This window comes from Vidua chalybeata, chromosome 6 (assembly GCF_026979565.1).
Source record: "Vidua chalybeata isolate OUT-0048 chromosome 6, bVidCha1 merged haplotype, whole genome shotgun sequence".
In the NCBI taxonomy this organism is placed as follows: domain Eukaryota; kingdom Metazoa; phylum Chordata; class Aves; order Passeriformes; family Viduidae; genus Vidua; species Vidua chalybeata.
The window spans coordinates 44921123-44949116 of record NC_071535.1 but is presented as its reverse complement, the minus strand read 5'-3'; the positions used below and the strand labels follow the sequence as shown (position 1 = coordinate 44949116).

The following is a 27994-nucleotide window of genomic DNA, read 5'->3' as shown; positions in this document are numbered from 1 at the left end:
TTAAGTGAATTATGTATGAGCGAAGAACTCCAACTGATGCAGAGTTTAAAACTAGGTTTACAGTTTCCTATTTTATTGGCATGGTATTTCTAGACTTAAAAACCTTTCTGGCAAGTTATCTCAATTTCTTATGACAAAATTTCTCACAACACACAAATATTTACAACATATACATATTTTTTCATTCTTTTACAACTGGTTCTTAAAAGACAAACAATTCTTAGGTTACCACAGAACAAAAGCTGTGACTTAGTTGTTTTTAATTTGATAAAACTATCATAAGTTAAAGTGAATAGATTTTTCTTTAAATTCCTTGTAGCATTTTACAAGTGCAACAGAAAAATATGAAGAACCAATTTAGGATAACTGCAGTTCATTGGATAAATGTTGCCCGTCGTAATCACATTATTTCACAGCAAATTCTTGAAAAAATAAGCACCAATCATTCTTGCAAAGAACAATTTTATCTAAAAGTATTGAAAAGTGTTAAATACAAGGTGTTTAATTTACGTAACAAGCAATAAATACACCATATCCAAACTTTATTCTGCATACTGCTACCCTTGTACATATAATGTACTAAAAAGTCAGCAAATTGTCAACACCTTTTCATATTTTTTTCTCTTTTTTTAAAGAAATCAATTTGACTTCCAACCAACAGTTTGCTACTATAACAAAGGCCACAAACAGTACGTCTGGGACAGCATACAGTGTTAAAACTGACAAACTCGAAGGGGGAAAAACCATCTAGCAAAAAAATTGGAAAGCTGTAGATCATTGCTGGTGATGTTAACATATACTAGAAAACCTTAATATGCTGCTACTATGATTTTGTAAATTGTTTAGTCAAATATTGTAAGAGCAAACTAACGCTCCTACTGATCAAAAATAACTCTGTAGCCACACTGTATTCTCACTGTCCTGCATGGAAAGATCTGATACAATTTCGTAACTTTGCTTTAGCCTTTATTTTACAACAGAGCATTACCTCTAACTCAGAATTGCACATAAGAAGGCTATTAAAAAGTACAATAAAAATCTGCACAAATCAGACTTAAGAAGAGTCAGTATGCTGTACACTTTCTACAATATTATGTTGATAGGTGAATAAAGAAGTGCTGCCACTAAGTTTTTCAGAAAGTTCTTTAGTTGAGGAATAATCAAATGGAATTTTTGTTGGGTTTTCTTTTTTTTTTTTAATTATTTAAATTTTTTTTTAGAAATGACATCCAGGTCAGTTTAAGACCCATAAGCTTATGCATTGAGCCTTAAAGACTGATCTTCTCTCCTCCTGGAAGAAATATCAATATCTATTGAATCCTTGCCAACAATAAGCCTTAATCTCTTCGCTGGAGGAAGAGGAATAAAGTCATCAAATTCATCATCATAGTCATCTTCCTCTTCATCATCCTCTTCTGATGAAGATTCACCTGCTGTTTCCTCTTCATAGTGACCATAATCATCTACTTCCATTCTTGACTCCAAAAGGGAGAGAGTTTCACTACAACACACACCATTTTCATGAAGGTCCTCCGGGTATGCCCCTCTGTTTTCGTCCTCTCGTTTTAGCTGTATTTTTAATTTTGTTGAACTATTGCCTGATCCTGAGTTAAACCCATTATTTAGCTTTGCTACATATAAGTTATTATCTTTTTCATGGTCTTTACTTAATTTTATGCTTATTTTTGAAGAATTCATTCCATCGGTCTCTTGATCATTTGCCTTGCTACTGCTATCATGGCGCCTACGAAGAGTCAGTTTAGGGATCCCAGAGCTATTTTCAAGGATAAGTTGTGCATCATACCTCGTGATTCGTCTTTTCTTTTTACTTTTTGCAGTTCTAAAGCTATCTTTTGCTTTAAAATTGTCAGTTGTTACAGAGCAGCCACCAGACCCAGGGATACAGTCTTTAAAGCCAACAGGTGTGTCCACCGCATTATTCCTCTCTTCAAGTTCTGAATGAGAACTAATCAAATCTGGTACTTCATCCTCCACAGGTGTGTTGTGCATAGTATCAGTTTCCTCTGTTTTTGAAGATGGTTTCACAAGCTTTCCTTGTCGAGATTTCTTTTTTGATGTGCCTGCATCACTTTTCTGGCACCGACCCTCTCCTTTATGTGATGGTCCATGAGTCACATTGTTGTTGTTTAACGCACGAGACTGCTGCTCTGCAATGTCCGACTGTGTTCCAGTCAAGTTACTCTTATAGCTATCCAATGTATTTGGTTCAAGCTTTGCGTCAGAGGTCTCCTTCAAACTCATCCTTGTTCTCATCGACCTCCTCGTGATGTATGTGCAGGGTGCAATACCACCATGCTCATAAGCACCTTTCACAGAATTCAGTTTATGTTCTCTCGCTGCATGCCTCGTTAAGCATCCACTAGAGACTGCAACTTTGACTGGTCCCTCCAATTCTTTGTCCTTTTTAATGGGCAAGTTTTTATACAAAACTACTTTAGGCTCTTTGAGAACTAAATTTCCCATTTCAAGCTTTCGAGAAGCATTCTTTTGCTCTGGCCTTCTGCACTGATTTCTCAGCTTTATCTTTGAAAGTAAAGGCTTTGCAGGCTTTTTCAGTCTCTTTGGTACCCTGGAATTATTTATATGAGTTAGTTTAGATGAGGTAGAGTTTGATGATGCTGGAATTCTTGATATAGACTGTCTGGTTAATGTTCGATTTTTGCTGCTCTTTTTTACACCAATTGAAGATTTTCTGTTAGCTGAAAAAGAAAAAAAGCAGTTTTGTTATGACACTACTATATCCTGAATTTCCCACTCCCAAATACTGCAGTTATTTCATTTATTTGGGGCACCTCAAAATAATCCATGAGACAAGATAGATAGTATGTAGTAAGGAATGAGACTGCTTAACTTGCAACTCAACACATGAAAGGAATTGCCAAACAGGCCACAAGTACATCAACATTTCTAGATATACTTCTCCTCACTACCGCCAGTATACCAAGCTGTGTTTTTACTGAATTTCTTCTTCTATCAATTAAAAAAAATATATCTATTTGACATTATTCACAGCTTTTGCTGAGTATTGTTCCAGTAAAATCTGACTGTCAGCATGAGCTAATATTATCTCCAGGATTTTTTTCATGGAGAAGGAAGAAAAAACCCCCAACACCTTTATCTAATGTAATGTTTTCAGTTTCAGTGAAACTACTGCCTACTGTGGCAAGCAAAGGAGTTTTGTCTGCTCAACAGAGGTGCAACTCTAAATACTGGTAATTAGAAATCATAAAAAGATTTGGGGACATTTTTTAAGGTTTTTTTTCTCATTCATTGGTTGGGTTTTTATGTTTTTTGTGTTTCATTTTTTTACTATCACAGCAGCAAACAGGAGACAGATGGAACTGCAGTATTTTACAAAGTTCCAAACCTGTTTACCAGTTAAATCAAAGTTTAAATAATTTGTATTTTGCCCATACTGAGGTTGGTGGAGGTGGGGAAGTGGGGAAAACAAATAAATCATACTCCCTATACTCCATGGAGAGAAGTCTTGCAGGAAGATTACAAACAAAAATCCCTTCCAATTTCTTCCGAAATTACTAACTGTGCACTTTCACTGCACAAGAGGTGCCTGAACTATCAATTCTGGATGTGGAAAGAGAAGAGCTGTCCAATTTAAAAGACCTCTAAAGGAAACAACTATTTGTTTAATAATATCTACTAAGAGTATTTATTTAAAAATTCTCTTCCTGTGAATTCAAACTATGCAAGTTTTCTTTCCTAAACCATACTACTGCCTGTGGTAGTTTACTGTATTTTGAAATACAGAAATTATTGGCAGGACTTTAACGGACATGTTTATAAATAATTACTTTTGATATTAAAAAAAGGAAAACAAAAGAAGAACGTACCACCTATTGTTCTTCAAATACTTGTGGAAACCCATGAATTTGCTGTTTAAATTGCCTTCAGATTCTTGAATAAATTAGTTTTAGCGACCAGTATGTGAGAAGCATCTCAACACTAAGAGAGGAATTCCATCACTGTGAAAGTTTTCCATGTTTTTGTGAAGCCTTTAATGACTCTAAGCTCTTCTCCTTACTTACTTGCATTACCTTTTTCCTGAGTGGTATCTGCATCAGTGTTAGAGCTGATGGACTGGCTGTCTGAATTCTTGCTGCTGTCACCCAACTTTTTAAGTCTGTTCAATCGTTTGTCTGTTTCTCTCAGTCCATATTTACTGTTAATCACAGGAGTAGGTGCTGGCAATCCCACTCTTGATTTAAAAGCACCAGTTCCACGTCTACAAATAAAAAGAGGACACAAGGTATTAAGAAATCTTAATGTAAACTTAAGAGTTTTGTTTCATATACAGTAATTTGGATCCCAGGTGTATCTGGATCAATGATACCAATAGCCACAGAATCTGTTACTATTTTGTGGGCTGTTTTGTCCTCTACCTGTCATCTTGGGTGTCTAAATGTCTCAGCTGGCCAGCAAGAACAGCAGGATCACATAGGAAGAGTACATGGACATATGTAGAGAGATGCAAATCTTCCTGGTGATGACTTGTGGAGGCTTGAAAGAAATTGTACTGCGCCAAATCTCCCACTACTCCAAAAATACCCAGAGATCCTTAGATCCCAGCATTTTAATATTGCAAATTAACACTCTTTACAGCATAGTTAAAATTGAGACACTTAAATATTAATTTCTTGTGGTATACAAAGTGACTGTTGCCTCATCAGTCTTGAAACAAGCAAAAAAATGAGTCCTAACTCCTCCCAAAATAAAATATATATTTGACTGCCTCTACTACAGTTTTGTAATTGAAAAGCAGATTCCTAAAGTTAGAATGACCCAAACATTAGCTTTAAAAAATAACATTTTCATGTACTTAAGAAGTTAATGAAAACTTTCAGACACAGAAAAGTATGCCCATATTACACTGAAATCAGTGATCAAAAGAACTTGAGAAAAACCCCACACCGCTCCATGTCACAAGGCAAGAACAATTCTGGTGTCTATTTATTCAACATTTTAGAGTCTCCAGGACTGAAGTACATTTTTACTAGCAGCTCTCAAGATAAAGTCTGAGATTACATCCTTCACTTGGAAAGACATAACATCACATGAGCTTGGAGGTCCACGCCAGAGTGTTTTCCCTTTAATTTCAAGATTCGTTAGTGACCAAAGTAGCTAATAAAAATGGAAGTAGGATTATTAAACTATTTATATGCAGGTGCACTAAACTATTTCTCAATATGAGCAGTATTTTGTCCTTTATAGGGTTTTTCCTCCTACAGTTAGATCAAACAGAACAGTGAGTTCTGTGCAGCTCCTCTTGCAACTGAGTGAAGCTCTCTCAGACGATGCTGAGCCTCCCTGCTCACAGTGAGCCGAAATTTCAACATGGCAAAAATCAACTATGGAATTCTTTCCTCATGTGAAGAAACCAGGTTGGGACAGCACATGTGAAAAACAAATATTGAATGATGGACAGAGAGAAGCTAATACAGTCCAAACCAGTAGATAATTACAAATGCACAAACCCCCAATTTCTAAGAACACTGGGTGAAAAACTACTTTGCCCATTCCCAGCAGAAGAGAACTTCAGGTCCACAAATAAAACACTAATGGAATTTGCTTTATCAAGTGCAAAGAAGAGCAAAAGTTGGGGATAATGGTCTTGTACAAGCTGTAACTGCTTTTCCTTCCAATTCTACTTTATTCAGTACAAATATTTTTAAGAATCTACACCCCTGTTTTGGTCCGTCTCATTTTGGACTAATCTCCAGAATGGAGAATCAACAGATTAAGACAACACAGAGTTCTCAGGAATCATCATCATTCTGTAACAACACAGAAAAATCATTACAGCAAACAGGTAGGAAGCAATTATTTTGTGTCCAAAAATCTGAGTACTCATAATAAAGGACTTTCAGTTTCGCAAAATAAATCATGAATATGCCCAATTCAATTTGATAGCCATTTACATAAATGCATACCTTTCACAGGTATAACATTCGCAGTATTCATTATTTTCTCCAAAAAACCCATCTCCGTAGTAACAAGAGATTTCTTCTCCAGGTTCAATATCTCTTAAAGCTTTCACACATGCTGTATCTCTGCCTGTTGATACGAACTGTAGAAGCAGATGACAGGAAGGGAAAAAAAAAGGTTAATCATTAAAGCTGCACAGTATCTGAGTAACAAATAAAAGTAAAACAGTTGGAGAAGAAAAGTTGGAAGGATAAAGAAATAAAAAGTGGGGTACTTGATTTATTTATGATTTCTTGCTTACCTTACAGTTAGGTCTGCAATCTGAAAAAGGTCCAAAAGATAAAGTCAATTAACTGTGGATAAGACCTGAAACATGAATAGTTGTAGATATCTAAAGTAAGGATTCACTTTGACTTCAAAGACTGCAGAATCTCAACTAAATACTGGGAGTTAAAGTTAGTACTGCACAAAGCCATACATCAAAAGACTCCTGCTTTGGTATAGCTGCGTTTCTGAGCTCTTGCCTATGCTATCACAAATGTCCACTTTCCATCCTCTTTAAGGTAAACAGTTTCATCTTCAATCCTACCTGCTCTTCCTTTGGTATACAAATGCAACACAATCAGCTAAGCTTCTGCAAAAGGTTAAAGAGCCGTAAGAAGTTCACCTAATGAAGATGTTACTGTCGACTGAGTTCACAAGGAATTCAAGGTAACCCAAAATACGCTCCACTAATTTAGCTGCTACTTCCAAAGTCTCTTTCAAGGAAGACAACATCGCTTCCTAGAGCCTTCTCTGAGTTTCACAGCTGATTAGCTCTGGCTGGGAAAATCCCAGTATGATTCTGTCCTACATTAATATAGTATGCCAGATTCAGACACTTTTCTCCAAGTTCTTGTGCTGTTTGGCTCACATACAACACTTCTGAATTCCTCATGCTCTTTAACATGCTTCCTATACTTACTACTCACCATGGTTGATAAATGCAGCAGGACCAAGCCATAGTTGTGCACAGTTTTTTCGTGTGGAATACATGACACTGAAGTCATTTTCCCCATGTCTCAGCAGCATGTTTTCTTCCATTTCTGACAGTTCAGCAATACAGCCCACAAGTAGTTCTATTTTATCATTTCGTTTCCTTTAATGTAAAAAGAGTAGCAGAAATAAGACGACATGTGCCAAAATTACAAAATAATTTCACAGAAAAGTTATTATCGAATCAATTACATCAAATCTGATGTCAGAAACAATTACGACCATTGTTTCTACAATTTCCTGAGGCTGCTTGCAAGAGTTGATTACTCCAGCTTCTGCAATTGTTAAAACCAAAAGCAAGATTTTTTCATTTGTTTACACTCCCTCCCCCCATCACCACTTGAGAAATTTTTACTTCCTCCAGCTGCTCTTGCTTGTGTTTCCTAAACTTCATCCTGTGACCAGGAAAACCCAGCATAATGAAAATGCTTTGAGATCCACAGCTTTTTAAATAAGGCCCAGTAGTGACTCTAACAAAGGTTGGAATTCAAGCAAGATGTTTTCCTCACTCACAAGTAGTTCTTCAGCATGAAGCTGGTCCTTGAAATAAGAGTGAGGAGGGGGAATGACACCTACAAAAATCAACAAAACCACAAAGCCTTTGTGTGCAGACAGCCCATGTGCCATCATGACTACAGCAGTGCAGAGGCACGGAATGCTCAGCCTAGTAGGAGCACAGAGTTTCCATTTTCTTGCGTAAGTGTTGTTTCCACTGCTCTTCAGAGTGGCCATTCCATATTACTCTGACAGAAATGACCATGGAGATACTAAAATTATATGAAGGACAGGAACTAAAAGCAAAGCCATTTAAGTGCAAATTTCTCCTTTGACAGAGAGTGCTGAGAACTCTAATCTCTAGTTTTGATTCTTGACAGGTTTCCAGGTATCAGCAGGGTTAAGATGCAGACCTCCTGTCTCACTCACTTCTCAGGCTACTCTAGATTTTGAGCATGAAAAGTTAATCTATTTTCAACACACTTAAATGCAAAGCTTCTACCCCAAAGAATCAGCCAAGGGGTGAATTCAAACAACAGCAATGACAAAACAAAACCAACAACAACAACAACAAAAAAAAACCCAAAAAAAAAAAAAACACACAAAAAAACCAAAAAAACCCGAAAAAAAAAAAAACACAACAAAAAACCACAAAACAAAACCAAAAAAAACCCAAAAATCCTCAACAAAACAAAACCACCAAAAAAAAAAACCAAACCAAAACAAAAAAACCCAAAAAAAAACAAAAAAAAAAAAAAAAAACCAACCAACCAACCAAACAAACCAACCCAAAAAACCCTAAAACATAATCAGTATTTTTTAGGTTGTATCAGGATTGTGGAACTCTCAGCTCTGGTCATGAAGAGGTGGAAACTGTCCTCACCATATTTAAAGTTTCCTCTACAACACATGGAGGTTGTGTTGCCATCAGCAGGGTGTCTGGCCACTCAATCCCAGTGTGAACATAACCTCATTTCCTCACCTTAGGTGTGCTGGTATGAATGGGTACTGCTACAAAGCAAAGCTCATACAATTGGTGTCTACATTTGAAATGATTTTAAAATCTGAATTAAGCCAGAATCTGCTGGTGCTGCCACACACATGCTTATAATGAAACTTAGATGTGCCAAAATGAGATGGGTCACACTGGGGTTCCAGCCTTCTGCTTCCAGGAGAGATTTATCTTGCACAATCAAAATACACAAACAACACCTCTTTACAAAAGGCAAAAAACTAATTTCTCCCACAATTATTTATTTGCTGTGTAACAAATCTGCCATAAAGTCATGTTTTTCATGGAAGTCTAACAACTCCTGAGTAGAGAAAAACAATTCTCTGACTGAAAACAAGATTAAAAAAAAAAAAAGTATAGTGAACACTATATGCATAAACCCAAACATACAAAGGCATATTGACATACAAAGGCATGTCCTACCTTCCAGAGGCATGGATCCTGTATTAAGTACTTAGCAAAAACAGAGAGAAAATTCAATTTTCAAGTAACAATACAAAACTATCTATTTCACTGGTTGCAGTTTCAATTCTAAATCACACTTTTTGATATATATTTATAGATTCTTTCAAAAAATTGACAGAAACAGAACACAACAGTAAACTGTATTTCTTACCATTCTTTTGTTGCAACGATTTTGGCTCCATTTTGCTCAGAAGAATACCGATTACAAGGAAGTATCTCAAACCCACTGTCAGTTGCAAACATTCGTAAATAAATAAATACCTGCAATGCAAAAACCCAGTACTTGTCTGTTACAGACAAAATGAAAGCACTGAAGAATTTCTTATATAAATAATGAAAGTGAACTGTACAAAAACACACACAACATGGATGCTGGAGCAGAATGCTATCTGCTGAAATGCATTTCTATACTTTTTATGTTTCTATACATTTAAGCTATACATATTATGTTGATCTTATTTCTTCACAGTGACTTGCAGGAATTCTCACACAGGTACTGTGATTATCCAAAGATTTTAAGAAAATTAAAGATACCTAGAGTGGTACAAAATTGGTCCAACTAATGAAACCACTCTAACAAAGCATAACTTTTCCTGCTAAATCTTTCTTGCATTACTAGATTTAGTGTATTTTAAAGCAGGCCACATTCTTTTTAGTTGTACCTGGAAACAGTAGACTCATTCTTGAAGAAGCTTTTTTTTTTTTTTTTGTCAAGCAAATGGTACTATGATTTTTTTGGCTTTGAACTTTGAGAATCAAAAACTGTTCTGCTACATACAAAATGGAATTGGGGTGTGGGAAGTGGAGGAGGAACAACCCTTATGGGTATAGCCCCTATACCCATAACAACTGGGGATTTTGAGGCTACTCCCTTTTCCTTTATCTTCCTTTGTCACCCAATTTGATTTAGAACAGTTGTAAGTAAAAAAAAAAAAAAAAAAACCGTAAAACAAACCCCAAAAACCCCAAACAAATCACAATACAAACAAATGATGAAGGGGAAAAACTCCTTCCTTTATACACTCTATTAATAAAAGGTAATGCAAGTTAACAAGAAAAAAAAAAAAAGGGAGGGTGTGTCTGGATAGGCTTTAAAAAACAAAGGAAGTTTCTCATAAAAAACAGTAAAACAACACATAACAGAGCACTCGATTGCTTTACTATTGCTACATTCTTAAGAAATTTTTATGTTTTCTTTGCCTTTCACCCATCTGAAAAAGCACATTAATTACAAATACACCTACATGTTCCTTGAACAACCTTTCCTGCATTTTGTTCTTGTTAAGAAAATAGTGCCGGGCCCAGTCACCTGACGTCAAGGACTTGAAGGCTTTTTCTAAGTGCTCATCTTTCTTAAAACGTTCAATCACCTCTTTGAGTTCTTCTTGCCTTCCTTTAATAGGTCGAAATCTGAAATAAAAAATAAAGCTATTGTAGTCCACCATCGGTCATTCTGAATTCTTCCTCAGTTATAGCACACAGTTCTTTTGCTACCCATATAAATGTTTAACTCCCTGCATAAAGACACTGACCAACTTTTGCCAAACCCAAAGACTTTTTATACCGATAAATTCACTACATGGGTTTATGTGGATTGCAAACTTCAACATGTGCATTCATATAAAATACAGCTCTTAATGACAAAACAAGAAGTATCTACAAATACTAACACATGGCAGATGCTACATCTGTGGAAGATTAAGGTTCCAAAAGTTAGTGCAATTTTAAGAATTTCCCCCCCCAAACAGGAACTCTTGGGCATGTAAATATGAAAACAAACGCCTGTACATTAGCAGAGAATTCTGCCTTCTTCTTAAAGCTTTAGATTTAAGAGAAACTAACCTTCATCTCTTCAGTGGGAAAAAGTACCAGAAAAAAAACCTGCATGGCTGCCAGAAGTGGGAGCTCCACTTCAGAGCTGCAAAACCACCAAGAGAAAGCAGCACTTAGAGATTTTGTCAAATCCCTATACATCGCCTTTGACTGAGCACATACCCATATATGCTCTGCTTTGGGCAGAGGTGGGGTGTGGGTATTTTTAAATGCATGCCACACCCCAGCAGACTCTTCAAAAAGATAAAAATTTCCCAGGATCATGAGAAACAGTTTTCTGCAGCTCTTTTTACAACTCAAATGTTTTGCTTACAGAGGGTATGACAGAAGTGCTAAACAAACTAAGAACATTTGAGCACATTTGTAAGTGCTGTTACTTGTTGCTGGAAGTGCATTACTATTCTGATTTTATTTCCTCTTACTTGCCAAATGAAATCTGTATTTCATTACAAAAGTAAACAAGGTGGGGGGGAAATTCTTGAAATTGATGGAAGTAAACCTCAATCAACTTCCTCTCTGACACCATTTTTTTAAATCACCATATGAACTGGCTTATTGTCACCTTAGAACGCTGAATGTTGCAAGTAACTTATTTTAAATGACAATGTAAGATTTGCCTTTTCCATGCAACTTGTATAAAGGAAACAAGAAAGCGTTACATCCTGATTTTGTTTCACTTCATAAAAAGCTAAAAGTCTAATCAGAAATAAGTAACAACTATGAGGATTCAATTTCCTTCCTTAGAAGGCAGATGCTGTGTTTATGCACCTGATACAATGAAGACAGATCTCCTAAGAGCAGAATTACTTTCAGTAGGTTATCAGCATTCCATTCTACTGCTTTTATAGAGCTCTCAAATCTCCATCTGAAAAACTTCCTTGTGACATAATAACAAAGCACCCTTTTAGACCTTTTTGAATCCAGCAAAATTTATCAGCATAAACCTGTGGGCTTTCAGAGAACATAGGACAGTAAGGAGTTCTGAGCAGACATCATGTTCAGTTCTCTTCTGGCTGGGATATGACATTGAACAAGACAGCAGGAATCAGTAAAGAAACAGATGCCTGCTGTAGTACAAACCATGCCACAAAGTTTCAAATCAAGTTATTTATTAAAGAATATACATGTATTGTCATCCCAAAAAGCTAACTACCTAATAAGAGACCTTATCATGCAAGAAAACTCCTCTCAGACTAGAGATGACACAATCATTATTTTTGTTCTACAGCACACCAAAGTCTTCCTCAACTTGCCAGTCACACACAAAAATATCTCTGCTCTCCCAAAACCAGAAATACTTTGCCCAGATTTGATAGTCATAACTCACAGAGCTTCCTCATGCATGAAGGGAATTTAAAATCACACAGTCTGAACTGAACCTGACTAGTTTCAGAACAGGACTTGCACTCATTTTCAGTTTCAACCAGAAACAAACTTTCCCAGCAAGGAGCCAACTGAACTTACACCAGGAGAAGTAGAGCGCTCACCAATTTGCACAAACGTGTAACGGTAATACGTTGCTTACACCTCTATCTGCAAATATCACATGAGGGAAAAACGCACAGGATTTCCAGATAAAACTGGTCTTCAGGTATGTCTGTTCTTTCTGGGCTAGATGAGTGAGTGCCCATTCCCTTACACTGTATTTTACATGTTGAAATATACCATTTTTTAGCTAAGTGACCTGCAGGAGCACAGAGAGGTAGGTAGAAAAGCCATCACATTCAAAATTGCATTAACACCTGAGACAGGCAATATATGTGCTGAGACACATCATCATACTTATTTATCATCAAAAGGCTTGGTCTAGGCTAGCTAAGAAAGCAGTATTCCAACTGAGCCACCAGTGTGGAAAAGAAATACAGATAAAAAAGGATGGCAGATGCTAAGCTTAACAGTAGCTCTCAAGACCTATAGAAAAAGAATCAACACCCTAAATTTTCTGGCAATTTGAAGTACATCCTACAGCCCCAAGTGCTAATATTTTAGGTGTTTCACAACACATTATTCTCAGAGGCTGACTTGATGTCTACCTGACCAGCTACCTTAGGTAGCTTGAAACCTGGCCCCAGCCCTTGAAAGTCACTGCATACCTCCATGGATCATATTCAGTAGGTGTCTCTATGGATTCTTGTCTCAGGCACCATACTGCTGGTGGAATTCATTTAAGTGATTAGCAGAAACTTTTGTAACACCATTCATACAAAGTAAAATAGTTAGTGTATGCCCAAGACCTTCAAGGGACAAAAAGATGGCTGGAAACAAGGGATGAAGAAATTTTAAAACCCCCAAGACATTACAAGATCAGATGAACGCTGGACTGCATGGCAGACATTTCAAATGGGAACTGGGTTTTTCAAAGAATGTGACTCTGCACCCAGAGGTTCAAAAATTAATACCAAGGAGACTCTGCAGCACCTCTATCAAAATGGTGTTCTTACATACTGACAAGAAAGAGATAATGAGAAAAGATAAACAGGAATTCAAACAAGCAAGAAGTATCCACAAGTGCATGGAAAGATGCTGGAAACAAATATTATGCTCAACATTTCACTCCAAGGCTTCCCAAACAGATGAAACAGAACAACACTGTGCACCCTGAGCCTGGTTAGAGGGCTGTTCACAGTTCAACAGCACATGTAAATTGCACTGAGAGCATACGAAGTTTTGTAAGCAAATTCAGAATACTATAGTCCAGACTCCTCATGAAAGCCTTAGTCTTTCACAGGTGTATCTCCATATATACTTTAAAATGTACCTTCTCATTTGAGACACTGAAGAAGCCAAGAAAACCTAGAAGTCCAATGTTCCTTAAGAATTTGGGTCTGCTGATAGATACTTCACGTATCCCAGGAGTATAATTAATTAGTTTATTTATTAGTTTTTTGCAACCAAAATGCCAGTTGATTTTGAGAAGCAACCTTGCATACTACCATTTTGGTGTTACAGGGCTTCCACATTTACACATGACATCAAAGAAACCCCCAAAAACCTGCACATCTGCTGGAAGAATCTACACACTGTTGCTGAGCTCCACCATGAAGAGAGCCTGAAAAGGCCCCAAAGCTAAATATATACATATAAAATGAGCCAAAGAAACTGACTCTTAAGTATCAGTAAAACAAATGACTAGTTCAAAGAAGAGAGATAGAAAGAGCACAAGGAAACCAACAGAACAAACCAGCCAACCCAGTCTCTGTAAAAAAAGGCAATTAAAATCAGAATTATTTATCCAGACTTTTGGTTTCTTCCTCTGAACAGTACCCTTAATTAATTCCATCATGGAAACTGAACAAGACACATTGGTGTTTGAATCTGCTCACAGGCACAGACTCTGCAAGCAGCTTCACAGCTCAGGTCTCACGGGACAGGAAGCCTGCTGCAAGACAGTCAGGTGTTAGAAGTGAGCAAAGAATGAAAACCTCAGCTACGACAGGGTCTTTAAAGAAATAGTATCAGCCCTTCTTCCTGACAACCTGCAGAACAGAAACTTTTCGCACTTCCCTAGAAAACACTTTTTTTTTTTTTTCTAGTCAACAAGATCTGATAAAGCTGTGGCTACTACAGTTTCAAAATATGATAGAAGATGATCTCATCCCAATTAAGGGCAAACTGACATGGTCTCAACAAGGAAGACGTAGGAAAATGGCTTGGGGAAGCAAAGCTCTTTCTCTCTCTAGTTTCTCTTACCTCAGGAGTACTTAAAGACTCTTGGAACTCCAAGGTATAAAGCCAAAGGTCAGTGAGATGCTTGCCTATAAAGGAAGTTAAAGGAGAGTTTCTGGTAAGTTCAGAAGCACAGTACCTTGCTCAGTGTCAGTCACTGAGAGCAGTGAGTTTGAACAAAAAGGATAAATTGATCCTGCAAGAGATCCAATATGGAACTCCACACAGCATACCAGTGCATGATAAAGAGTTTTACTTCCAAAGCTTGCTTCTTAACTTCTGACTAGGGAACATCAAGAAGAGTGAATTTATACCATAAAAAAACCATATAAAAAACCATATAAACTCATTAGCCTTTTAACAACAGGCACCTTGTCTGGATGGTATTTCTATTTAAGCAGCTCTGGAAAAGAGCAAGTTTATGTTCAGCTAGTACCAGAGATTGAGCACAAAAGCTGAAACTGCAAGCCTGTTAAGCATTCAAGACAGCAGAACAAGAATTGAAAATCATCTATTTAAAGCATAAACAACTTAATTAATTAACATACATTTTGGCTTCCTCCCTGCCCAACCCTGTAGTGCGAGTATTTTTTCCTCAAAGCTAGTTATACAAGTTATGATCAACTTGTTCAGCATTTATTGCCAGTATTTTCATACAGAAAAAAACTAATGTTCTTTAAAGGCCAAATTTCAAAACAGCACTTTTAAAGAAGAAAGTAATCCATATTACTTAAATTTCCTGAATTGACACTAAATATACACCAGTGTCGTCAAAATGCCAATATAGTTGAGAACAGAAATAAAGAAAATTTTCACAATTTAGCAAAGAAGGACTTTTAAAAAATAAAATATGGAGGACATGAACCCCCCCCCCCAAATCAACAACCTAACACTGTCCTCTAATCCTATTCTGACACTCTACATGGTAAATTTAATTTAGCAGTTAACATGACCACTGGATGCAAGCCATTCCATGTTTTGAAGATGTAACACTTTTTGTTGAAGCTAAAAGTACAAATAAACTGTAAAAGTAAGGTGGTGGGTGTTGGTTTGAGGGGCAGGGTATGGTTATTTAGGGTGGTTTCTTGGTTGTGATTTTTTTTTAAATTCAAAACATTTGGGAACAGCAAAACAGTTGATTCCAATGTAATCACTATGTGATTTATATACAATGAAGGAAGACAATCAGGAGCAAGGTAAAGGACTTTATTGAATTAAGCTATCAGTAAAAATAATCTAGAAAAAAAATGGAAAAATCAGATTTTATGCAAAAGTCAATCAAAACAATTTTGTAAAGTACACAGACACTGAGGTCTGAGGAATGTAAAAGCTTCATTTTGAAACAGGTTATCACTACATAAGAGTTGTGTACCTCTAATCCAGTATCTCCACAGCACTAAACCACTGAAGCTGAACTGTATGGCCACATAACCTTATTTAGCAGAATCCACATCACTTTTTCAGCCTCCAGACCTCACTCAAGATGAATACTAAACCCTTCAATTATTATATTGAAATGAGCTAAAGAACGCAGAGGAGATTCAGCACAGGCTCATAAATGCAATGGAACTGCTTCGTGTGTTTTGTCTCTACTGCCTAGTTGTGACTCTAAGGGATGAAGACTGACGTACCCTGCCAAGTTTGGTCACCTAAGTCAGTGACTGCTGTTGAGACAATGTTGAGAGAAGCAGCTTCCTGTACATGATCCCCAAGCACTTAATGTTTCCAATGGAAAACATGGAAATTCTTAAAGTTTGGTCCGTTAGTCCCATGTAATCAGACAAAACCACCCACACCACACACCTCTTTGTAACTTCATTAAAAGCAGCAAACAGACCACAACATATCTGACTTTCTAAACCACTTACAGATTTGGAGACACACTGGAAGTTCTCTCAGTATTCCCCAGCATGATGCTGGTGCTTTAGGGACCCAGGAAACAACACTGACTGGTAACAGCAGCAACCCGATCCAGAGTCTGGCTTAAGGTTTAAACAGTAACACCTTGGTATGTGAGATAGTATAAAGAGCAGATTAGCTACTAAGGCATATGACTTCAAGATTCAGTGCTCAGTCTAGGGAAAAGCACCCAAAAATAAGAGATGGTAAAATGGGCAAAAACTTACTTGGCATTTTACAGGTGTCACTTTTAATCTCTAGTGTTTGTCAACCTTCAACCCAGGAAGTGTAGCTTGCAACATGAGTTTTGTTTTTACCACAACAAACAAAGGCTGATATAACAGGATTTGCACAAGAAGCAACAAAATCTCTTAGAACAGCGATACTTGACAAGAACATACTTTCTAAGACATGGGGTTTCTTTTATTAACTGCTAAGCTGCTATTCTGTTGAGATAAGAGCTACAAAATTGAGGAAAGAATGACAACTGGACCTGTAAAAAGGGTTGGAAGCTCTGAAAACATCCTGCTTTTTCTTGGAAATCCAAGTGGATGCAAAAAATACTTTTGGGTAAAGCCACTGAGGACATTTCCAGAGCTACACTGTTACACTGTCCTTCAAATCCCTTGTGACAAGACATTTTAGAAGAACACTGGACAAACAGATTAGGAGATTCAGTTGGAAGCTTTTAAGAAACAGTCTTCAGTTCTTTCAGACATTCCTGACTTGACAGTTTACAGAGCCAACAACCCTATTCCCAAGATGGTGGGCATTCACAAACTGCAGGACTTTAGTTTTATATACTCAGAAAAAACCTCCAAACCAAAACACAAAAACTCAGCATGTAAAGAGTTATGTTCTTATCATCCTACCATAAGATCATTAACTCAATATAAAGACGGTGGAAAACAAGTAAATTTCAACATCAACCTAGATACTTTACTATGAGGGGTATTTTCTTCAATCAATATACTCTCGACAAATCAAATTTACAAACTTTTCACCTGGAAGAATTAAGTAGAAAAAGTGCTCACAGAGAAGACACTCATGCATACAAAAGTATAGACCTGGCCTCCCAGTTAAGGGGAAGAACTTCAGTAAGTGATCATCAACTTACAATGGGCTGCAAAAATACAAACCTCTTACATGTTTCCAACACAGCACAGCAGAACAGTGGCACAGACACTTTCACAGGGCATCTTCAAACAAATCAGAACAAGGGAACAGGAAATCTTTGCTTGCCACCATAAGTGACTGTTTTATTTTAAGTGTACCTCCATACACGAACTATGTAACTAATATGACTCCATGGCACTGAAGCAGAAGATGCCCAAACATAAGCTGCAAATCTTCAATTCTACTACATCATAGTATTTGGGTACTGGCACCTGTCTTTTTGGAAGCAGTGTAGTTTTTTCACACCTGCTTTCCCCCCACCTTCCCTCAAAGCCATTAAAACAATAATAAGGAGCTCTAGAAAGACTACAGTTTACTAAATGGAAAAAGATAATCTAAGCATCACAGCCACAGTAGCAAGCAGGTGTCATCACTGCCCCAAAAAGATAATCAAGAACTATGCTGATGCCTGGACTTTAATTATTACAATATCAGAAACTTTCTTAATAGGTTAATATGATAGAGGCAGAAGGTGTGCATCTGGTAGGAATTGTAAGCCTCACCTAAATATTTCCCATAGTGCTCCAAGATTATTAACTACTGTTCTTGAAGACTGCCTGTAACTGTTCTCCAAGTCTGAGAAAGGAAAAAAATACATGATGGTGGCCTTTGTGTAGCCTTTTGGTTCAAAACAGTAATTAAATAAGTATTTTAGTTGACAACCTATCAACATAAAACAACATTCATGAAAGTAGCTTCTCCAACTATGACAACTATGTAGTCATTAAACAACAACTACATCATTTCCACAGCAAAAAGTATAAGAACTAACAACCCGTGCATAACCTGCAGACTATCATTCATGCAACAGAACAAAAAAACTCCTTTCAGCATATATTCTTAGCTTGATTAACTGAGGAAAAAACAAAGACACTTCAAACTGAACTGCAAGAATATCTACCTGGACAATGTGCTACTGTAACCAATAGCAGGGAGGGAACAGGAAAAACTCCAATGTCCTTCTTGAAGGTGAATGTTGCACTCTCCAGCAAAAAGGAAATATCTATTTGGGGTAAGTCTTTACAGTTATTAGGACCACACTGCTGCAATTTCATGTGCAGCTGATGCTGTCAGGCTATACCAGCAACTATTTATGTAATATGACAGCATCAATTCATCTAGCAGTCATTTTTGAATCAGTCAGTTTGTTGCATACATACATTTTGCTTAACTGATACTGTGTGCATGAACTGTCCTTTAAAAATAGTCACAGCAACAGTTCGAAGGGCTGAGAATCTGTTTCTCATGATGTGCTGCCAGGAAACTCCAGCTCTTATTATTGCACAGTAGTAAGCACACAAATCCTGTCCTTAGAAACTTATAGTTTATATACAGTTTTCTCATTGAGCTATCAATACAGATCTTGCATGCAGACAAGTTTAAGAGAGATCTATAGAACACAGTATCTATAGAACACAGTATCATCAGTGATACATCTGTAACAGAGGGAGAAGCACAAACAGCTAAATCCTGAGACCACGCAGAATTCACAATCAAAGCGTTCCGACAGATGTGTAACAGTGCAAAAGTAGGTGCAACTCTGGGAAGCAAGTTTCCAGCTGGCACACTCATTTATCTTATCCACACAGAGACATCTGAGTAGCAATTCCTTCAGCAGGGGTCTGCAAGAACTTCTGATCAAGTAGCACCAACATTGAAGTGCTCAGGAGCTACATCTTCTGATGTTTAAGAGTAAGGAAGGAGAAATAAAGCATCCGGGTACATGGAATAAACAGAAAAGTTAGCAAACACTGGCTTCTGCCTTTGAATAATTTCAAATGACTACTGGTTTCAAACTTACAATTAGTTAACTGTTTAAGCTAGAAAATGATGCCTATTACCAACCTGTTCTACAGAACAAATACAGGAGACTAATGGAAAGCCCTATGATGGAACACTGTGAGAGGCTGCATTTGTAGTGCTGAGCTCCAGACTCACATGCAACACCGCTTTAAAGGCAGAAGCTACTCACAAATTTGCATTCTTTCTTACAAAATGCACAAAATTCCATGGTTTTGCTGATTTACATCAACTAAGAAGATGAATTCTATTCTAGAAAAATAAAGACAAGTTACCTAGTATTCATTTTGTGTGTCTGAAAACCTAAATAGGGATCAAGAACCAAACTAGTTGCTAGGTCATCATTTTCACAGAGTTCCTTGGCAGACATTCCAGAGGAAGGCACATAACGACTTTGTCCCTCAAATCCTGAAGCACCACTACCTGCAAATAAGAGAGCAAAAATGAGATATCATTTAAGGGACATTACAGAGCCCAGCTACATTTAGGAACAGACAGACACACAGGCTGGAGGCAAAAAATACACAACAATTGAGGAAGATGATGAAGCACCTGGAGAAGCAGAATAAAGGACTGTAAAGGACATCTGAATAAAGGACTAATTTGCATTTAATCCTTCATCCCAGACTAATAGCAAAAAGAAGAATCCAAATTCCTTAAAACCACTGCAGAATGGCTATTGATGTGACTTGATTAAAAAAATGGGGCTTACTTCTACAAGTGTATTCACTGAAAGCTGGGCAAGTACTTCAAATTACATTATCCACTTCAAATCATACTAGTTGTCACTTAGTGCCAATCATGCATTTTATAATTACAACAGTTCAAAATTAAGTTACACACAGTTATTCTTACTTGACTTTTAAAGTGATCTGAAGAAATCTATATTCCTGAAGGGAGTTAACACATTCAGAAAATACATACATAACTAATATTTCTGATATTAGCTCCATGCTGACTGTAGACGTCCCTCATGAATTAAGGTAAGAGAGAAGCCTGGCTGGCAAACTAGGAAGTGAATCATAGAATTAAGCAGCAGAAACATGTACATACATCTGCTTGATCTTCTCTCAACTCCATTTTTGCCCGTCTTTGGATTCTCCTTTCCTGCATGCTGCAATTTGGTCTGTGCGTGGTCATTAGATGACTTGCTTCCACTTCTCCGGCCATTCACTACCATGTTCTTGGATTCTCCCAGCCACTTCATACCCACAGACAATCTGACTCAGTTGCATTTAGTCACTTTTCAAAAGGCTTGGAGAAGTGGATGAATAAATTCAGTTCCAAGTCCTACTGCAAGTAAAACAAACATGATTAGAACTTACTGGGAAACTGTTTTCAAGACATGAAGTTTAACAAAAAATAGTAATAATACCCCAACAATAATAATAATAATCATAGTAAAAGAAAACTGAAACACACCTTTACTCCCACCCCCCCAAAGAAAAAGTGGGGAAAGGTGGGAGGAAAGGTGGCAATCTGCATTTTCATCAGGCAGAAAAAAAAGCCATTCATTAGTACCAGTACACGGAACTGTGAACAGGTGAAGTATTGTCCTACAACTTAGAATGGCATCTGGCAGCAAGGATGGAATTCTGGAGCTGATAAATTGCAAATGACAGCTCATTTTTAAGAGCTGGGCTATACCCACAGATATACCTGTACAAGCATACATACACGTGGGTAAACATGCCCCTATGTGACTCCAGACCCATAGTATTTTCAAATACACATCCAATTAAGATTCTGTCTACCAATACATAAAACCCAGAACCTATTGGGAACTCTACAGCAAAGATTATTTTACAAGCATCCTCCAAGAACTAAAGATGAGCAGAGTTTGGAAGAACAAAAGAAAAAATCCAACCAGAAAATGGACATTTTTGGAATGAGGTTAGAGGAAAGATGTTACATCTTTATTCAAAAATCAGAGCTCAAGAAAGCCTCAGTGATGACCTGGAGGACCCAGGCTACTGTTCTTACTTTTTCATATTACAAAACAAACCAGTCACAACACACCTGGTTCAACTGCCAATACTAAGTGGGGTCACAAGTAGAGTTGCAATTTTGCAGTACATAAATGTCTAGCAAAGCACATGCTAGTTTTTGCCTGCAGTCTCAATGTCTTTTGCATAAATAATTATAAGAAAGCTAATAATGTTTTTGTACACAGTTGTGTCTCACTCTGTATAACTTGCAGGAAAAGATCTGATTTACACAATTATTTTACAATTGCATTTACACATTAGGAATTAATTCTCTTGATTTTAATTCACCCTCCTCCCTACTGCTTCCTCAGAAAGAAATAAATTGTGCCTTTTCACTTTACTGTAATTACATAAAAAAAGCAATGCTCTGCTCACAGCTGGTATCAGGCCATTGCAACACACATTTCAATCTGGTGGAAGAAAGTCACAACAAACTAACAGATGTTTGAAATACTGTCTTTTGTAGAAATTCTGCTTTTTATCAGGTAAGAGTAGTAAATGACTAGATTTTTATTAGACACCTATGTGATCCAACTACCTAAAGAAATGTTTATGGCCAGATGATTTGCAATTAAGTTATTTACAAAGATGCAGAAAACTGAGGCAAATTAGGGAAACAAAGTAAAGACAAGTGTGTTGTATATTAACAGATGCATTGGCTAAAGCATCTTACTAGAACTTATCACCCAGAAACTGACAGGTTTTAGAACTTTTTACAAATTGTTACAGAAAGGCAGTAAAGACTATCAACAAAGTGTAACAGAATCACACTGAGCAAAAGCTGGCTCAATTACTGCATCAATATCAAGAAAAATAATTGAGAATGTTTCAGCAAATAAAGAATTTTCTTGCTGCCAGTAATAGAAGAGATTCTCTTTAACCTCAATATTAATTCTATTCATTCAACTGTAGGTAGACCCAGCCCTTTTACAAAGTATACATAGTACTGCCAAAACACCCTTGGATAGGCTTTTTTTTTTTAATTTCACAGTGTTTGCCTGATAACATACACACATGTAAGTTTATGATAACATACATCTGAAAAAAAACCCAACCAAACAAAACCTCAAAAACAACCAAACAACCCCCTTAAACTTCCTTGTTAAGCATCCCACCTGAACTTCTGTCAGAAGAGCAACTCTGTGAAGATCTGCCACTGACTGACTCTGACGTAAACACTTAATGACAAACCCACTCTCAAACTTTGTTTTTCTTACTTCTCAATCTATTAACTTTACAGGGCTCTGTACTCTAACCAACCCTGATTCTGCCATGTTTTTGTAATATTGGTAATGAAAAGCATTAGAACAGAAACTACATTAAAGACTTACATGAAATTCAGTCTTGGTGTCTTTGTATACCAGGACTGAATTCCACGCTGTGCTGTGCTACAGCTCAAAAGCAGTACAGGTGAATGAAACTACCATGAAGTCTGACTGCAGGTGAATCCTGTATTGTATCCAGCAGTCTGGGGGAAATGCTTACTGTGGTATTTTCTGACAATCAACAGGTACAGTAGCCACAGTGGGCTGAAGGAAAGGCATTCTCTGCACGGAGAAGGAAACTCATCTTTCGCAAGGGACATTTGGGCTGGGTGAGTACTGTCTGTGTTAACACGCTTCTGCTTAACCAATAACAGCAATGACAAGGAAGGTACCACTGCAAAGGTAAGAAGCATTGTGGCCACAGAACGATACTCAAACTGTCCTAAACATTAGGAAAAATACTGTTCTGCTCCAAAAGAGATTGATACAGACAGCAACTTAAGTCCTCCTCAAGCAAAATCAAGCCATTTAACGATGCATAGCAAAATTCTGGTAAAAAAAAATCATTATTTGTTTGGGCTCATCAGCCTAATGAGCAAGAAAACCTTTGTCTCAATCTACTGCTCCCTCTATTTTCTAGTATCAGCCAAATTACAAACTTGAAGACTGCAAGTGTGCTTCTTCAGCCACTATTTAATAGGACAAGAGGCAATGGGCAGAAATAGATGCACAGAAGTTCCACTTGAATATAAAGAAAAACTTTACTGTGCGGGTGACCGAGCACTGGAAGAGGCTGCCCAGAGAAGGTGTGGAGTCTCCCTCACTGGAGATATTCAGGATCTGTCTGGATACAGTGCTGTGCCATGTGCTCTGGGATGGCCCTGCTTGAGCAGAGAGGTTGGGCCAGAGGCCCCACTGAGGTCCCTTCCAACCTGACCCATTCTGTGACTCTGTGATTCCTTCTCCCAGTACCCAAAACCAGCTTTCCAGACATGATACCAAAAGCCAGAAACAACAGCAAGGATTCCTTTTCCCATTAACATCTCAGCAGATAATGCCAACAGAAAATCTGAAAGAAGCAAGAGATGCACCACTAACCACCAACATGTGGTATTTAATATCATCTTCTGATGTGACTTGTTCTCACTGCTTTCTACATCAGATTCATACTGACAAGTCCTTTAGGAACTGAGGGAGAAAAGGCAGAGATGAATACTATCTTCCCATTCAAGAAAACACTCAAATATACTTACACCACCACATACTTCAAAACTCTTGCTACAGAGCTCTGCCATCAAAATCTAACACTACACCTGGACCACTTAGGACTTCAGGTTTACCTATAACTGTGAAGTTTACCAGCACAATTAAAGTTTCTAAGGGACCTTTTGTATTTCAATATAAATGACCACAATGCTGCTTTAACCCTTTATTAATAACACCACTACTCTTTAAATCACACTGCCTTTAGCAATTCTATTATGGTAATTTGACAGGCACACTACCTCAAATGCCAAAATATAGCTCAATTCCATTTGGTAGCTCTCACTGAGGTATCTGGCATTTCATTGCAACACTACTCTAAAAAATGAAAACTCAAGTTTCATTTACTTGGTTCTAAATTTATTAAATCTATTAACACTTTCTGAGCATTATTTGCATGTCAGTAACATTCAGAAGCACCATTCAACAACTGAAGCACAAACACAATTAGTACAGACAATCAACGGACCTCCTTTAAAATACAATTTATGGATTTTTTTAAAAAAATATTTTTAAGAACTCAAACACCTACATTTTGGCTTGCTTGCTTTTTTTTTTTTTAATTAACAATAGCTGCAAGAAAGTTTTCCTCAACAAGACAGTGACCTAAAGCAAATATAAGACAAAAAAAACAAAAAGAAACAAAAAAACAAAACAAAAAAAAAAAACCAACAAACCCCAAAAAACCAAACCAAACCAAACAAAACAAAACAAAAAAAAAACCAACCAACCCCAAAAATCCCAGCCTCAGCTCTTCTGGACAAATCAGTGGTATCAAGAGAAAAGACAAAGGTTTCATTATTGATAACCCTACAGAAAGTAAAAAGACCTTGGAATTTAGGAAGCAGAGCAAAACTGTGCAAGTAGTTTTCCTATGGGATCACCAGAATAAAAATGACTGATCAAAATCAAAGCTGAAGGAAAACTTGCACAGCTTTAAGGAGCTATTCAGAACAATCAAGTCTTGTTGAGAAGACTTGAGACTACTGAATCTAGAGGTTCAGTAAACTGGAGCCCCAAAAATGTTTTTGAGTGTTTCTTTTCAGCTAGTTAGTGCTGAGAATAAGCTCAGTGCAGAACTGAACACGGATTAATAGTGGCATGGGGAGGCTGTAAGACTGTGTCAAAACTGACTCAGGTCAGTTCAGAATGTTGCAGAACTGCAGCCCCAGGATGGAGGTTTGGGAGGAACACCTGGATCCAAAACCGACCCAAACCCAGGCTCCAGTCTCTCATCAACAGCTCAGCCTGTATATTCCCATTTTTTCTTGTGCAGCCACACAATTTTTGTGTGCCAATTTGGATACTAATCCAGGCGCAGAAGCAATCCATTACCAGCACAAAATGAGCGTCAAAGAGCAAATTATACTTGAGCAGCTCCAGCTCCTCCTCCTCTGCCCTGCCATGTCCTCCACTGGGGGCTCTCTCAGGGCGAGGCTGAGCACAGCACCCCAAAGCCTGTGTGATTGATTCCCCCAAGTCACTGCAACAACTCCAGCGTTCAGCAGTCATAGAGACAATATAAAAGCTCAGCTGCTTCCAGGAGAGGGAAAACCTCCTTCCTCCCACTTGCCAATTCACACAAACATTTCCACCAATTCCAGTGCTCTGTGGACTTCTCCATAACCCAAATTAGCTCTGTGTGTGTGCAGTTATGTGACGTACACATGTTCAGGTTCAGTTTGGGGCAGTCCCACCATGGCTGGGTCAAACAGTCCAATGAAGACTCCAAAACAGTGTAACTCCCAGTGTAACTTCAAAAGTAGTGCTTCTGCCCCCCCATCTGCTTATGCCCTCATCCATGCCATCCTCCCTCTGTGCCAGCAAAACAAATGCAGAGCCAAGTGACCTGAATGATTCGGTCACTGAATCAGGGGAGACACCAGACAAATCTGAACCCTGTTGGCTTGAACCAAGAGTGGCTGTTATGGGGCAGGGGGAACACACAAGGTCAGGAGCACTTAAGCTGGGACTTCTTTGCATCTTCAAACCACAGCTCTGATTTGGCACAAGAGTATCACACCTTACAGGTACCATACTGACTTGGACAACTGACTTGTGCCTTAAAGCATGTGCTGTTTGCAGTGAAGAGCACACTGGGAAGTGTAGTCCTGGAACAGGATAGCGCTAACAGAGCAAAGAAAGCATTCACGAGCCCTAATCTGTCCTGTTACCGAGTATACAAGGATACATCATCACACTCATTCATTTTGTATGCAATACATTAAGCAATTGCTTTAAATAAGTCTGAATTTCCAGTTTGTGAGCTCCAGTGGGTATAAAGCAGAAATGTCTGTGTCTATCTGGTCCTAATAAGAAAACAGCCTGATAAAGAAACAATAACATCCAACTTTTAAACCAAGTAAGCCTTGATTTCCTCCCATATTGTTACTTGCAAGGAAGAAAGCAAAGAACTGAAGAGAAAAGTTCAGTATTAATGAAAATTGAAGCAGCTGCATCTGTAGTTATAGTGGTCAGATTATGGAAACAAGGCATGGCTCCATGAGAACTTATCCTGCAATATATTTTAACCTCATTGATAAAAACGTGCCAGTAGGCATTTATAGCTACACTATTAAACACTGATCATATTGCTGTCTCATATCACAGAATCAATTAGCTTGGGAAAGACCTCTGAGATCATCAAGTCCAATGTGTGACTGAACACCACCCTGTCAACTAGACCATGGCACTAATTGTCACGTCCATTCTTTCCTTAAACATCTCCGGGGACGGTGACTCCACCACCTCCCTGAGCAGCCCATTCCAATGTCTAATCACCCCTCCTGTGAAAAAATTCTTCTTGACGTCCAACCTACACCTCACCTGGCACAACTTAAGATTGACATCTTGTCCTGAGACGTGTTGCTCTGCACTGAATTTAACGCACCAGAAAACTCCACAAAGTTCTACACTTTAGGTTCTCGCTGCCTGTGACACACCCTGACAAAACACCACGCACTCTCCCTCTCACTCACCGGTTTTCGCGTTTCCGACAGTAACGTCTTAAAGGTAACTTCACTTTAAAGTTTCAGATACAGATGTTGGACAAATACGTGCCTTTTACTCCTTCCCTAATGGCATGTATCCCCCGATAAAAAAATCACAAAAAACAACCCTAACAAAAAAAAATACCAAAAAAAACCCCAAGGCGACTAGTCCGGTCATTCCATCAAACCGAGGCAAGATCGAGAGGGTCACTAAAACCATCAACCCAGACGCTGAACTACTGGAACTGGCTGAAACTCCCGGCCCAGAGTGCAGGGCCAGGCCGGCGGAAAGGGGAGCGGGACTGGGCCCGGCCCGGGCGGCACCGCCCCCGCGCCCGCTGCTGCCCCCTGGCGTTCTCCGCGCGCCGGCGCCGCCGCACGCCCCGGCCCCGCGCGGCCCCCACCGCCCCCGGCCCGGCCCCGCCCGCGGGTCCCCGCTGCGCCCGCCGCTATCAGCGCCCCGACAGCCGCCCCCGCCTGCCGGACCCCGGGCGCGGTTCCTCACGGCCCCCCCGCGCTCAGGTGCGCAGCCCGCGCACGGCCCCGGCGCCTCCCCTGCCCCACAGAGCACACACAGACCCTCCCCAGAGACCCAAACTCACCGCCCCGCGCTGGGGTCCCCCGCCGCCGGCGCTGCCCCCGCTGCCACTGGGGGAAAATGAATCATCAAAGGCAAGGGTGCGGGGGGGGGGGGGGGAGGGGCGGGGGAAGGGAGGAAGCTGAGGGGGGGAAAGTGAGGACCGAGCCAGGGAGGGGCGGAGTGGAGAGGAAAACTAAGGAAGGGGGGAAAAAAAAAAAAAAAAAAGCGGCGATAGTGATAAAAAATAATTCCAAGTGGGGGGAGGAAAAAAAATGGCGGATTAAAATCCAAGATGGCGGCGCTGAGGGGCGAGCGGCGCAGGGGGGGAGGTGGCGGGGAGAGCCGCCTGGAGATCCCTCCGCCGCGCCCCGCGAGAAAGAGTCCCCCGGGCTCCCCCGCAGAGACCCCGCGGGGTGGCGGCGCGGACCGGCCGCCGCTTCCTCGGCCTTCTCTTTCCCTGCGGGGAGCCCTCGTTTCGCCGCCCTGCCGAGCCCGGCGAGCGCCGCGCTGGCCGCCGCACCCCGAAGTTTCTTCTTGTTCCTTCCGGCGGAGCCCGCGACCTCCTC

At 39.0% G+C, this 27994-nt stretch overlaps 2 protein-coding genes across 8 annotated transcripts in view; one reads left to right on the top strand and one right to left on the bottom strand.

The window, feature by feature from the left end:
- Window positions 1-44: 44 nt before the first annotated feature.
- On the bottom strand, window positions 45-27971 carry KMT5B (lysine methyltransferase 5B). 7 transcript variants are annotated; one of them, XM_053946674.1, is made up of 10 exons: window positions 27451-27971; window positions 20396-20635; window positions 19618-19765; window positions 10213-10378; window positions 9120-9229; window positions 6933-7099; window positions 6263-6282; window positions 5967-6103; window positions 4065-4261; window positions 45-2720 (listed from the first exon to the last, which is right to left on the bottom strand). In XM_053946674.1, the coding sequence occupies exons 2-10, from the start codon at window positions 20547-20549 to the stop codon at window positions 1255-1257; spliced, it is 2565 nt and encodes an 854-aa protein (XP_053802649.1). In that variant the 5' UTR covers window positions 20550-20635; window positions 27451-27971; the 3' UTR covers window positions 45-1254. The 7 variants fall into 7 exon arrangements, with proteins under 7 accessions (XP_053802649.1, XP_053802648.1, XP_053802654.1 ...); XM_053946673.1 differs by having other exon boundaries at window positions 20396-20632; XM_053946679.1 differs by having other exon boundaries at window positions 4074-4261; window positions 20396-20632.
- Window positions 27349-27994, top strand: part of C6H11orf24 (chromosome 6 C11orf24 homolog) — an 85064-nt gene continuing 84418 nt past the window's right edge. The window contains exon 1 of the mRNA XM_053946688.1: window positions 27349-27370. The gene's annotated coding sequence lies outside the window, so the exon portion shown is untranslated. The remainder of the gene's footprint in view (window positions 27371-27994) is intronic.

Excerpts from the sequence above, each read along its gene's own strand:
- KMT5B (XM_053946674.1), bottom strand. The coding sequence starts at position 20,549 with ATGAAGTGGCTGGGAGAATCCAAGAACATGGTAGTGAATGGCCGGAGA. Across the intron at positions 7,100-9,119 it reads ATCGTTGCAACAAAAGAATG|GAAACGAAATGATAAAATAG; the intron begins GTAAGAAATACA and ends TTTACATTAAAG. Across the intron at positions 6,283-6,932 it reads TGCTGCATTTATCAACCATG|ATTGCAGACCTAACTGTAAG; the intron begins GTGAGTAGTAAG and ends GACCTTTTTCAG.